Here is a 12,122-nt window from a genome sequence, read left to right on the forward strand (position 1 = left end):
CTCTCTTCATTGGGACTCAGGGGGCGTGCTCCGGGCAGCTGAGGGCCATGGGAAAGGGGTCTGGGCATTGGGAGTGGGATGCAGGGGAGCTGCAATGCCGGGGTGCGACTGTGGCGCTGGAGGGGGGACCCACGTGCACCCCAGGCGGGAGGAAGAATGGGGAGGCACACTGCCCAGCAGAAAATCAATCCTCTGCTCAAGGTACAGCCGGAGCAGCCTCATTTCCCTAGGAGGCGGGCTTCCTCCTGCGGGGGAATCCCTGGCTGGGAGGAGCGGGGCCCTTCCTCTTGGCAGCCTCGGGACGTGGAGCAGGTGCTGGCATAGGCCCTGACTGGCAGATGGGGTGGGAGCCGGCCTGGAGGGGGGCTCAGAGCCAGTAAGCAGGACGCCGGGGACCAGGCACGGTGGGGAACCTGGGCCCCTTGGGTCCCGGGGAGGAATCCCGCAGGGGCTGGGGGGCTTGGGGCTGCTGCTTTGTCTCTCCGTCCTGAGCCTTATGTAAGACTTTTTCTCGGGAAACAGGAAGTCCTGCTTGCCAAGTTCAGCACAGGGAGTAGTGAGGCCTCATTCCAACACACCCGGCCTGGCTTTAACCCCAGCACTCGGCCAGCTTCTTGCTTCTGGTTCTCCTCTCCACCGACCCCCGCCCCTCTTTTCCTGCCCTCAGTCACCCCTGGAGCTTCCCCCGTAATCGTGCCCATGCCTGAGCCGGGGGGTCTTCCACCCTCACCCCCCGACCCTTGACACTGGCCAGCTTATCCCCCCATCCCTGCTCCTGGCACCATGCCCCAGAGCCAACCAACCTTCCCTCCCCCAACTCTGGGGCCGCCCCTGGGTTCCTGCGCTCTGGCCGCTCCTCCTGGGTGTCACTGGCAGCCCTGTTCTTCCTAGAGAGACTGGCACCAAATTCTCCTGAGGCTGGGGGCTTCTCAGGACGACACTTGCCCCGCAGCGGGGTGCCGGGAGCACCAACAGTACCCCTAGCTCGCTTTCCTCCTCCCTCCTTTTTATTCTCAAGTTCCTTTTTATTTCTTCCTTGCGTAACGCCCTTCTTCCCTTCTGCACCACTGCCTGCACCCCCACCCTCCCGCCAACTCTGTCACCCCACTCCTGAGGCCATAGCTGTTGGCAGGGTCCTGGGCTCATGCCAGCCTCATCTTCTTTCTTGCTAGCCCCCAAAGGGCCGCAGGGCGACATGGGGGGCCCGGTCCGAGAGCCGGCACTCTCAGTCGCTCTCTGGTTGAGTTGGGGGGCGGCCCTGGGGGCTGTGGCTTGTGCCATGGCTCTGCTGGTCCAACAAACAGAGCTGCAAAGCCTGAGGAAAGAGGTGAGCCGGCTGCAGAGGAGTGGCGGGCCCTCCCAGAAGGGGCACGAGTACCCCTGGCAGAGCCTCTGGGAGCAGGTGAGTGAGGGGAGAGGGTGCTGGGGGAGAAGGATGGGCGGCAGGAGGGTTTCTGGACCCCTCGGTTCCGGCCTCCTGGTGTGCAGACCTCCAAGTGGGTGCGAGAGAGGGTCCTGGGTTTGGGAGTCAGAGGGAGCGGCCATACCAGGAAAGGAAACTGTTAAAGATTAATGCCTCTCGTACCTAACAGAGCCTGGAAGCCAGCCAGCACCAAGACGCAGGGTGCCAGGAACGGTGCATGAGAGATTTGAGGCTTTCCCAGTGCCGGGGGTAGGACAGCGGTCTGGGACCCTTGCTTTCTAGTCTAACCCTGCCCCTCTTTCCATGAGCAGAGCCCCGATGCCCTGGAAGCCTGGGTGAATGGGGAGAGACCCCGGAGAAGGAGAGCACTGCCCACCCAGAAACAGAAGAGTGAGGCCTCCGGGGTGCAGCAGGGTGGGAGGTGATCGAGCAGTGCCGGGACCGTCAGCTCGAGCCTGGAGCCTGGAGCCGGGGGAGGGTGGAGGGCGGGCAGCAGGGCAGCCGCAGCAGGTGGACGCTGCTGAGATTCCTCCGTCTCTCCTCCTCAGAGAAGCGCTCACTTCTTCACCTTGTTCCCATTAACATCACCTCCAAGGGTGAGCACCTCTTAAATCAGAGCTTTTGGGGAGGGGCAAGAACTGGGAACTCTGGGGCTGGCACCTGGGCCAAGAGAATCTTCGAGGTGAAAGGAGGAGGGCCAGTAAGAGCCTGAGAGCGCCCAGAAATCCTGACCACCACGCCGCTTATCTGCAGAGGACTCTGATGTCACAGAGGTGATGTGGCAGCCAGCTCTTCGGCGTGGCAGAGGCCTGGAGGCCCAAGGATACGTTGTGCGAGTCTGGGACACTGGAGTTTATCTGCTGTACAGCCAGGTAACCCCAGACTTCCCCTGAGCCTCACACCGGGGGCCCGAAGGCTGGCTCTTTGCTGTTCTCCCAGAGCCTACAGGCCCGGATGCTGAGGGTTCCCCAGGCCTCTGCTCCAAACCTTGGAGACCCTTGCTCCTCCCCTGGCCCCGGTGTGAGGGCTCCTGAGGCCTCCCAGGACTTGCACCATGCCATCTGGTCTTCTTCAACTTCTCCCCTCCCTGCCAGGTCCTGTTTCATGATGTGACTTTCACCATGGGTCAGGTGGTCTCCCGGGAGGGTCAGGGAAGACAGGAGACTCTATTCCGATGTGTATGCAGTATGCCCTCTGACCCGGATCGGGCCTACAACAGCTGCTACAGTGCAGGTGGGAGCCACGTGGACAGCCGAGGGGGTGGGCGTGAGGACACGTCTCTGACCTGGGGGTGCAGGGAGACACACTTGGAAGCCCGGGTGTAGAGGCAGATGTGAGAGATGACGGGCGCAATACCCCGGACCCTACAGGGACCAGAGGAGGGGCTGGAGAGGGCTGGGGGACCGTCAGTGAGCATCGCATTTCTGTTTTCTCAGGTGTCTTCCATTTACACCAAGGAGATATTCTGAGTGTCGTAATTCCCCGGGCAAGGGCAAAATTCAGCCTCTCCCCACATGGCACCTTCCTGGGGTTTGTGAAACTGTGATTGTGTGTTATCGAACGTGGTTCTGAGCTTGGAAGACCAGCGTGGTACCTATCGGATACAGCCAGGAGCCGACTAGACAAAAGGACAGTGCATGGGCAAGGGGCTGAGACCGCTTCTGGGGTTTGACTCGAGTCTCTGTTCCTCCCTCTTCCCTCTCCACTCCCAGTGCCCCAGCCTTTGACGTAGTGGACATTAAAGAGCTAGAATGTCTTGCTTTTAGCCCCCAACCAAATTCTTGTGTGCGTCTGTGGTGGCGGGGGCCGTGCCAGGCATGGTGTAGACCTGCCACCTTCGGGTCCGCTGGAACGCATCCAGGACAGCACCACCATCTAGTGGCAGCTGGAGGGACTCGCTCTGCCTCCTGGCAGCAGGCCACGGAGCCGCCCTCCGCTCGGGGAAAACCCCGGTTCCCTCTGCCTCTTCACTCCACCAGACGCCGCCGGCTCACTTCCTTCTCTCCGTCTGCTGCGCGCGCTTCCACCGCCATCCTACGGGTCTCGCTATCACGCGCCCGTCTGCGGCGGGGGCCCGACAACGACGACGGGCTCTGTGCGGGACCCACGTTTTGCCTTTCACGCTCTCCATTCGCGTGGCGTGGCAGGCACTCACCCGAGGCCTCTCCGGGCTGGGACTGGCCCCCGGCAGCCTTGGCTAAATCGTACGCCCCCGCGCGGGTCCTGCCTCCCTCCTCTGAGCTCGCTCTTCGGCTCAAGCCCTGCCTAAAGTTGAATAAATTGAATGAATGAAGGGATGATACAGCCCCGGCTCCATTTCCTCGCCTCAGGCCTGTCCCTGCACCAGAATCTCCCTGCTCATCGGGCTCTCGGGTGCTCCATTGACGGGACAGCCAGGCGCAGGCCCGCCAGAGTGCAGAAGGCAGGCCTACGCCGCGGGGCGTGAGGTAGGACGGTGCACGCATGCGCAAGTGGGCGAGAGGCCGGGCCGCCACGCGCCGCCAGGTCAGCGGGAGTGCGCAGGCGCAGTCCTACGTAGGGCTCGGGGGCGGGGAGGTCCGGTCGCTCTCGGGTAGGTGGGACTGGGCGCGTGGTGGCCGCGCCGGCGCCGTTCGCCGGGTGTGACGTACTAATCCTGCGCCGCCACAGCCGGTGGGCCTGGGGCTCGCGGGCGGGGAAGAAGGAGGAGGAGGGGGAGGTGGTGGCGGTGGTGGTGGAGGTGGAGGCTGAGGGAGAGCCGAGAGGCGGCCACGGCGGGGCGGCGCGGCGGCACGGCGCGCGCCCCAGAAGCGTTGGAATCCTGAAGTGAGGCGGCTGCGCCTGAGGACAGCAGGAGTGGCGGGGCCGCCGCCGTCGCTGGAGAGATGAGCCGGGAAGCCTGAGGCCAGAGACGCCCGCCCTCGGGCCCGTCCGCCCGGCTTCCCCGCTCCGGGTGAGGACGCCCCTTCCCCTCCCCCAGCCTTGCCGTGGCTCCTTCCACTCCTGGGTCTCGCTCCCACCGAACCGCGGCCAAGAAGCCCCCCGGAGGGACTTCTTAGGGCCCTGCTACACCGAGCTTGTAGGACCATACCCGTGGTGGGACGCAATTCTGGTCCCCGGGGATGAGGCGGGAGAGTGGGCTGGGCCGGCTCAGCTCGCTCGGCGCGGTTCTGGCCCAGCGCCTTGATTGGGCTGCCTCATCGTTCTTTTTTCGGTTTCGTTCAAACCCCCCCCCCCCTTTTTTTTATCAGACTCTGTGCCCTGAGCCGTAGCCCTGGCACCCTCGTTCCCACTGAGAGACCGCAGAGCGGGTCCACACCCCCCATTCAACAACTGTCTCGTGGTTTCCCTGAACTTGTGGTGTTTCAGGCACCTCAGTGTTATGTCAGGGTTCCTGTGCTGGATCATCTCCCTGAGCAAAGAAATGACCCTTAGTAGGCTCTCAACGGACAACCTCTGTTGGAACTGAAATCGAAAAGCAAAGCCTGAAAATACTGCGTTCGACCTGGGGATCTGCGAAATGCGATCCCTGAGGCCGACCGCTTGGCCATCTTCCTTTGGGAAAGATAATGGCACAGACCCGGAGAGGGTCTCTTGTAGACTGTGCTCATTGGGAAGATCTAAACTTTTGAGCTTTGTGATACCCTCTTCCCTTAGTTTATTTGCATCCGAATTCAGAGGAGGCTGCCGAGGATCTGGTGGTTAGGATGTTCCGATTCTGATATTCAGACCTTTGTTTTTTACAGGGTGCTGGAAGATGAAAGAGACCACACAGGGGACCGGGTCTTGGGGGCCTGAGCCTCCGGGACCTGGCATAGCCCCAGCTTACTCAAGCCCCAGGCGGGAACGTCTTCGTTGGCCCCCACCCCCCAAGCCCCGACTCAAGTCAGGTGGAGGGTTTGGGCCAGATCCTGGGTCCGGGACCACAGTACCAGCAAGACGTCTCTCTGTCCCTCGACCCTCTTTTGATGCATCAGCTAGTGAAGAAGAGGAAGAGGAGGAGGAAGAGGAAGATGAAGATGAGGAGGAGGAAGTGGCAGCTTGGAGGCTGCCCCCCAGGTGGGGTCAACTAGGAGCTTCACAGCGGCCTCGCCCTTCCCGCCCCAGTCACCGAAAAACATGCTCACAGCGCCGCCGCCGAGCTATGAGAGCCTTCCGGATGCTGCTCTACTCAAAAAGCACCTCACTGACATTCCACTGGAAGCTCTGGGGGCGCCACCGGGGCCGGCGGCGGAGCCTCGCACACCCCAAGAACCATCTTTCACCCCAGGAAGGGGGTGCGACACCACAGGTGCCATCCCCTTGCTGTCGTTTTGACTCCCCCCGGGGGCCACCCCCACCCCGGCTGGGTCTGCTAAGTGCTCTCATGGCTGAGGATGGGGTGAGAGGGTCTCCACCAGTGCTCTCTGGGCCCCCCATGGAGGAAGATGGACTAAGATGGACTCCAAAGTCTCCTCTGGACCCTGACTCTGGTAAGGTGGGAAAGGGGTTAGGGGGAGTGGCTAAAAGTCTGGAGCACTAGGAGTCTCTTGGTTTGGTGAGAACTGGGCCTAGTAGGAAGGCAGAGGGAAAAGGCCAGAGTAGTTGCCAAATGTCTAGAAGACGGGCTGGGGAAACAGTCCGCAAGCAGGCGTCCTGTGTTCTCAAGCACAGATGAGAAGGGGAGACGTGGTTGAGAAAAATCCAGTGGTCTTGGTCGTTGCAGTGCCTCTGGCTGTTGGGTTAGAGCCCCTGTGTGTCCCTTTCCAGATGGCACCACTTGCGTGGGGGTGGGATGTGACCCCTCCCAGAGGTGGAGGCTGTCATCTCTGGGATCATGTGTAACATTCTTGCCAGGGTATTTCTTTCCGAAACTCAGGAGCTAAACAATTTCAGGCTCTCTTCACTTTTATTAAATAGTCAAGTATTTTATAAGTTTTACTTATTTGATAGGCACAGTCTTGGGTGAGAGAAAGATCTTCCATCCATGAGTTCACTCCCTAAAATCCTGCCTGGGCCAGGCCAAAGCCAGGAGCCAGAACACCACTGGGGTCTCCCTTGTGGGTGGCAGGGATCCAGGTACGTGGGCCTCCATGTGGCGCCTCCCAGGCACACTAGCTAAATGGAATGCAGAGGCAGGACTGGATTGCAGGCAGGCACTCTCACATGGGATGTGGGCTTAACCCCAAGTGGTGCCTTAATCTGCTGCTCCATGACGGCCCCCTTTGCAGTATTTATCGACCCTTTACCCCATGCTAGAGAGACCTGAAATTTACATCACTGAACCCTGGTCTTTTCTGTTTGCCTCCTGTCTGAGTGGGAACTCTTTCCTCTGTCCCATTGGAGTCTGTTGAACATCCTTATTTCAGGGGTCTCCGTTTCTTAGGTTTATGTAGGCAGATGCTGCTTCAGTTCCTTATGTAGTCTTAGTGTTTGTGTGTATTGGTTAATCCTCCCAATGTCTCATCCCCATCCTATTTCCCCTGCCTTATAGGCCTCTTCTCATGTACTCTGCCCAATGGTTTTGGGGGGCCACCTGGGCCAGAAGGGGAGCGCAACCTAGCACCCCCTGATGCCAGCATCCTCATCAGCAATGTGTGCAGCATCGGGGACCATGTGGCCCAGGAGCTTTTTCAAGGCTCAGATTTGGGCACCTCAGAAGAGGCCGAGCAGCCTGGGGAGAAAGCTGGCCAGCACAGCCCGCTGCGGGAGGAGCATGTGACCTGCGTGCAGAGTAAGGAGGCCAAGGGGACCCAGGCTCCTTCCCTCAGCTGACTGCTAGATTGAGTCTAGAGTCCTCACCCATGCTTCTCTCCTCCTCCACTTAGGCATCTTGGATGAGTTCCTTCAAACTTACGGCAGCCTCATCCCCCTCAGCACTGATGAGGTAGTAGAGAAATTGGAGGACATCTTCCAGCAGGAGTTCTCTACGCCTTCCAGGTGAGGCTTGAAAGATGGCTGTCCTTTGAAGGGGGGTTGGGACCTGGGGGACGAAGAGAGAACGCTGCTGCCTTTTCTCTTAGGGATGCACTTGGGGAGAGGGAGGGGCCAGAGCTGAAGGGGAGGAAACTGTAGGCAAGGTGCGAAGTCCCTGTAAGCTGACTCCGAGGGTTGTCACCCGAGATCCTGACATATTAAATACACCCTCTACATATTTAGGTGCATCTTTCTGGGGAGTGGGCTGTTAGTAGGTCCTTAAAAGGAGCCACGACCGAAAAAAGGTAGGTGTAGATTCTTTTTCTAGGCAGTAGTAGTACTTCTGGGTGCCACAACTGTGTTATCTCTTACCGTGACTCCACCCTTGGCCTACTCAGGAAGGGCCTGGTGCTGCAGCTGATCCAGTCATACCAGCGGATGCCAGGCAATGCCATGGTAAGGGGCTTCCGAGTAGCCTATAAGCGGCATGTGCTGACCATGGACGACTTGGGGACTTTGTATGGACAGAATTGGCTCAATGACCAGGTGAGAAGAGTGTGGAGAATCAGGCCTGAGAAGGGGTTCAGGGAGCAGTATCTGGGCCCTCAGCATGGGGGAGCCCTGAACTCATACTCATACCATGTCCTCCATGGTAAGTTGCATCCCATCTTCTCCCCAGGTGATGAATATGTATGGAGACCTGGTCATGGACACGGTCCCTGAAAAGGTAGGCCCAACTAGATACTTGAGGCTCCTGAAAAATTGAAGTTCTAAATAGCTTTCCCAGTCCCTTTCATCTGTTCCATTTTATATTAAAAGTGATTCTGGGAGAGGTAGCAGATGATAATCTGTAGTCTTGACCCCACATTTATCAATTCTTTTACTTTCTGGCAGTCTAATATTTTTCTCTATGGCTAACCACAAGAATTGGGATGGGAACCTATCTGTAAGACAAGGTTACTAACAGTTTGTATTTTACTTTCTGAATTAAGTGGGGATTGTTGAAACCAGTCCTTAGAGCCATATGGAATGGAAGTAGCCTGGGAGCAGAGGCTTTGTGGGAGAATGTGAGGTGTTTTAATTCCATCCAGCTCTTTTGCATCATTGGCACAGGTGCATTTCTTCAACAGTTTCTTCTATGATAAACTCCGCACCAAGGGTTATGATGGGGTGAAAAGGTGGACCAAAAACGTGAGTGACAAATCCACACTGATGTGTGGCACATCACCCCTAAAGAGTTCTGTTTTCTGCAAGCCCTTTCCCTACCCTTGTTCCTTCATCTGTTTCCAGATATTAACTATCTCTTCTGTGCTCTACACTGTTGTACGTACCAAGGTTACAGTGTTAAGGAAAACTTTGTGCCCTTGTGGAGTAAGACTAAACAAGTTGTATTTCTGCTAATGACAAGTGCAGTGAATAGATTAAAACAGAGTAATATGATAGCCTGGGATGTGGGTCTGTTGGGTTGCCTAGGAAGGCCTCTCACCCTGAGACTTGAACGATGAGGAGCCAAGCCACGTGTAGATCTGGGAAAGAGGGTTCTAGGCAAGTACATGAGACAAAATGAAGAACATGCCTGTGCAGTTAGTCCCAGAGGAAGCAGGGAGAGGATGATAGGAAATGTGGTCAGCAAGTAGACTGTGTAAAGGCATGTAGGGCTGGGGAGGGAGGGTAGCGTTCATTCTGGGTATCCTGAGAAGCCAGTCAGAAGTTGTTCGCAGCCTAGGGAGTTCCTCATGTTTGAAACTGCTCTTTCAGTGATAACTTGGAAGGAGGTGAGAGTGAAGGCAGACAGGCTAATTAGGAGTGAGGAGCTTGGCCCAGGTGCTAGAGGACAGAGGGAGTAATTTTCTGTAGGATAAAGTTTTAACGTGGAACCAGTGGGATTGTCAGGATGTGGGAGTGAAGAAAGACGACAGGAATGGAGGGGAAAGCCAGATTTTTGGCCTACGTACTTAGAAATGAGAAGAATGAGAGGAGCACATTTGGTGAGGAAAATCTAGAGTTCGTTTTACCTCTGGTTTCCCTGTCCTCAATTTAGTGACAGGACATTTACGGTGAGACAGGATTGTCGGCTCCAGTTTTCTTGACTTCTGTCCCCAGGTTCATGAGCTCACACCCTCAGGGACCTGGCAGGTCTGCTGCTTCAGGAGAAGCAGGGGTAGCATACACTGAAGAGAACTTGCCCTTCGTACATTTGAGTTTGAACCCCACCTCTGCCGTTTCTTGAGCAAGTTAGTTTGCTTTTCCAAGCTGCAGTTTCCTCACCTGTTAGATTGAACATGACAACTTTGTGGTAGGACTGTTCTGGGCATTAACTGATGGAGCATTTCCTCTGTGCCAGGCATTGTTGTGAGTGTAGTATGGATTTTAACTAGTTTAATTCTCAGACAAGTAGATGAGGTAGGTACTGTTATTTTCACCCTCTCACAGGGAAGGCAACTGAGATCTAGACTGTTACTAAGTAGCTTCCCTGCCCTCATAAACCAGTAAAAGGAGGGGCTGGATTTGAGGCTTCTTAATCTTGAGCCTGAGTTGTTAGCTGCTAAGTGCTTGTTGCTCTTGTGTGAAAAGTGCTTGCCCCATCTGACAGCATCTCCTTACTTCCTGTTCTACTCCATTGCCCTGAAGAATCGAAACATCCATGGTCTTGAGCCTTGCCTCACGATCCAGGGCTTGGGTCTGAGTTCTCCCACTTGGCTCCCTTGCCCCTTCCTCTTCAGAACCCTCATGGCAGTCAGCAGGATTGCTCTGTATTGTATCTGACCTCTGGTGCTGTCTCCTTAGGTGGACATCTTCAATAAGGAGCTACTGCTAATCCCCATCCACTTGGAAGTGCATTGGTCCCTCATCTCTGTTGATGTGAGGCAACGCACCATCACCTATTTTGACTCACAGCGCACCTTGAACCGCCGCTGCCCTAAGGTTTGAGGGGGAAGGAAGAAGATGGGTAGAATGTGGGGAGGACAGTGGCAAGGCATTGCAGGAAGGAGGGCAGGCTTTGGGCTTCTGAGGAGTGACCCGGCATGGTGCCTCTATTACCATACGCTGGGTTCCCTAGGTGTTCTCAGGGCATCACTTTGTTTTCTCCCCAACCATATAGCATATTGCCAAGTACCTGCAGGCAGAGGCAGTGAAGAAAGACCGACTGGATTTCCATCAGGGCTGGAAAGGTTACTTCAAAATGGTAAGTTCCCAGGTTGGGGGGGAGTATGGGGTGATGGTGGGAGGAGAGGTGGGAGGAGGCGGACATTGGAGTCACAGCCCTGGGAAACTCCAGGTGAAGGACCTACCTTTCTGTTCTCTAGAATGTGGCCAGACAGAATAATGACAGTGACTGTGGCGCCTTTGTGTTGCAGGTAAGCAGATGAGGGGCCTACTCATGGCGCTCTGGAGTCAGTTAGGGCTAAAGCACTGGGAGGCTGTTGTGTCCCTCATTTGTCTCACAGCCAGTTATGGAGCAGGGAGTGCCTTATGTGTTAGCGCACAGAACCCGTGGTTTCATTGGTTCTCTCTCGGGCTCCTCCACTGGAACTGGAATCTCGCCCTCGTATAGCCGTCTCTTCCAACTCCATGTATTTTCTCCCTTTTAATGCTTACTCTTACTGAGTAAGAATGCCAGCTGTAGAGCTAGACTGCCTTTGAAGCCCAAGTTACGGGACTTTGACTCCCTTTGTATGTGCAATGAAGATATTCTCTAAAACTGAGCCAAATGTGTCTCCTATGAAACAGGTAGCGCAGGTCCTCACTTGGTGGTGGTGGTGGGTGCTCAGTAGGTGGTTCTCATGGCCTGCTTTATTAATACCCAGTACTGCAAGCACCTGGCCCTGTCTCAGCCATTCAGCTTCACACAGCAGGACATGCCCAAACTTCGTCGGCAGATCTACAAGGAGCTGTGTCACTGCAAACTCACTGTGTGAGCCTCGTACCCCAGCCCCAAGCCCATTTATGGGCAGGGAGACATGGGAGACCTTTCCAAGAAACTCCAGTTCCTTTCCTCACCTCTCCTCACCCAATTCCCTTCGGTTTTTCATATTTAAATGTTTTAATTGATTTCTGTATTTTTTTTTTCCGAGAAAATACTTGTTGATTTCTGATGGCAGGAGATGGCCACAGAAAAGCCCCCTTTCTCTGCCTGCCTGCAGGGAGGATGGCCTTGTGGCCTGGGTGGGGCAGTCATCGCCCTTCCACGTGCAGGGGGCAGGAAATCAGTGCTGGGGGTGGTGGGCGGGCATAGGGATTACTGCCTGCCAGATCTTCAAACTTTTTTTTATATATATATATATAAATGCCACGGTCCTGCTCTGGTCAATAAAGGATCCTTTGGAGATAAATAAGTGGTGGTGTTCCTTAAGGGGCCTCAAACTAGTGGATATGCTGTACCTCGGGCCTTCGAGCCAGTGCGTGAGCTTCTCGTTTTTTTGCATCTTGAGGTTTCAGGGGCTCAGTCACCCAGATGGGCCTGCCAGGGCGAGCACAGAAAGCGGGAGCACAGGGAACGCTCAAAGACAAAAGATCCTGCGAGAACCTGAGGCGCAAGGCACTGAAAGGGCCTGGGGAGGGTTTGGGTCTGGATTCAGGACAGCTGCCCCAAGTGCCCAGAAGTAGGTTCATCCCTCCAGCCCTAGGAGTCCTCCCCGCCCCAGGATGTGTCGCTCTTTATTCCATCATCCCTGGCGCACAGAACACAGGCCGGGCGGTGTCTAACCTGTCTTTGCTGCAGGGCAGAACACAACTAAAATTTGGGTCCAGTGGAAACCTGGAGCAGAAGGAAAGGGAAGTGGTAGTCTCGGGAGCCCGGAAGTCCCTGGAGGCTAAGACCTCG

At 56.1% G+C, this 12,122-nt stretch overlaps 2 protein-coding genes across 5 annotated transcripts; both read left to right on the forward strand.

The window, feature by feature from the left end:
- Positions 1 to 267: 267 nt before the first annotated feature.
- TNFSF13 (TNF superfamily member 13) lies at positions 268 to 3,188 on the forward strand. 3 transcript variants are annotated; one of them, XM_070059950.1, is made up of 7 exons: positions 268 to 312; positions 523 to 1,402; positions 1,735 to 1,813; positions 1,972 to 2,019; positions 2,177 to 2,295; positions 2,518 to 2,656; positions 2,860 to 3,188. In XM_070059950.1, the coding sequence occupies exons 2-7, from the start codon at positions 1,145 to 1,147 to the stop codon at positions 2,967 to 2,969; spliced, it is 753 nt and encodes a 250-aa protein (XP_069916051.1). In that variant the 5' UTR covers positions 268 to 312; positions 523 to 1,144; the 3' UTR covers positions 2,970 to 3,188.
- A 204-nt stretch (positions 3,189 to 3,392) lies between these two features.
- Positions 3,393 to 11,631, forward strand: SENP3 (SUMO specific peptidase 3). 2 transcript variants are annotated; one of them, XM_051825241.2, is made up of 11 exons: positions 3,393 to 3,870; positions 5,149 to 5,874; positions 6,876 to 7,115; positions 7,210 to 7,321; positions 7,696 to 7,843; positions 7,977 to 8,024; positions 8,411 to 8,488; positions 10,085 to 10,222; positions 10,401 to 10,484; positions 10,606 to 10,656; positions 11,107 to 11,631. In XM_051825241.2, the coding sequence occupies exons 2-11, from the start codon at positions 5,160 to 5,162 to the stop codon at positions 11,215 to 11,217; spliced, it is 1,725 nt and encodes a 574-aa protein (XP_051681201.1). In that variant the 5' UTR covers positions 3,393 to 3,870; positions 5,149 to 5,159; the 3' UTR covers positions 11,218 to 11,631. The 2 variants fall into 2 exon arrangements, with proteins under 2 accessions (XP_051681201.1, XP_002718845.1); XM_002718799.5 differs by lacking the exon at positions 3,393 to 3,870 and adding an exon at positions 3,984 to 4,355.
- The last annotated feature ends 491 nt before the right edge of the window (positions 11,632 to 12,122 follow it).

The sequence above is a fragment of the Oryctolagus cuniculus genome, chromosome 17 (assembly GCF_964237555.1).
Source record: "Oryctolagus cuniculus chromosome 17, mOryCun1.1, whole genome shotgun sequence".
Taxonomy (NCBI): Eukaryota; Metazoa; Chordata; class Mammalia; order Lagomorpha; family Leporidae; genus Oryctolagus; species Oryctolagus cuniculus.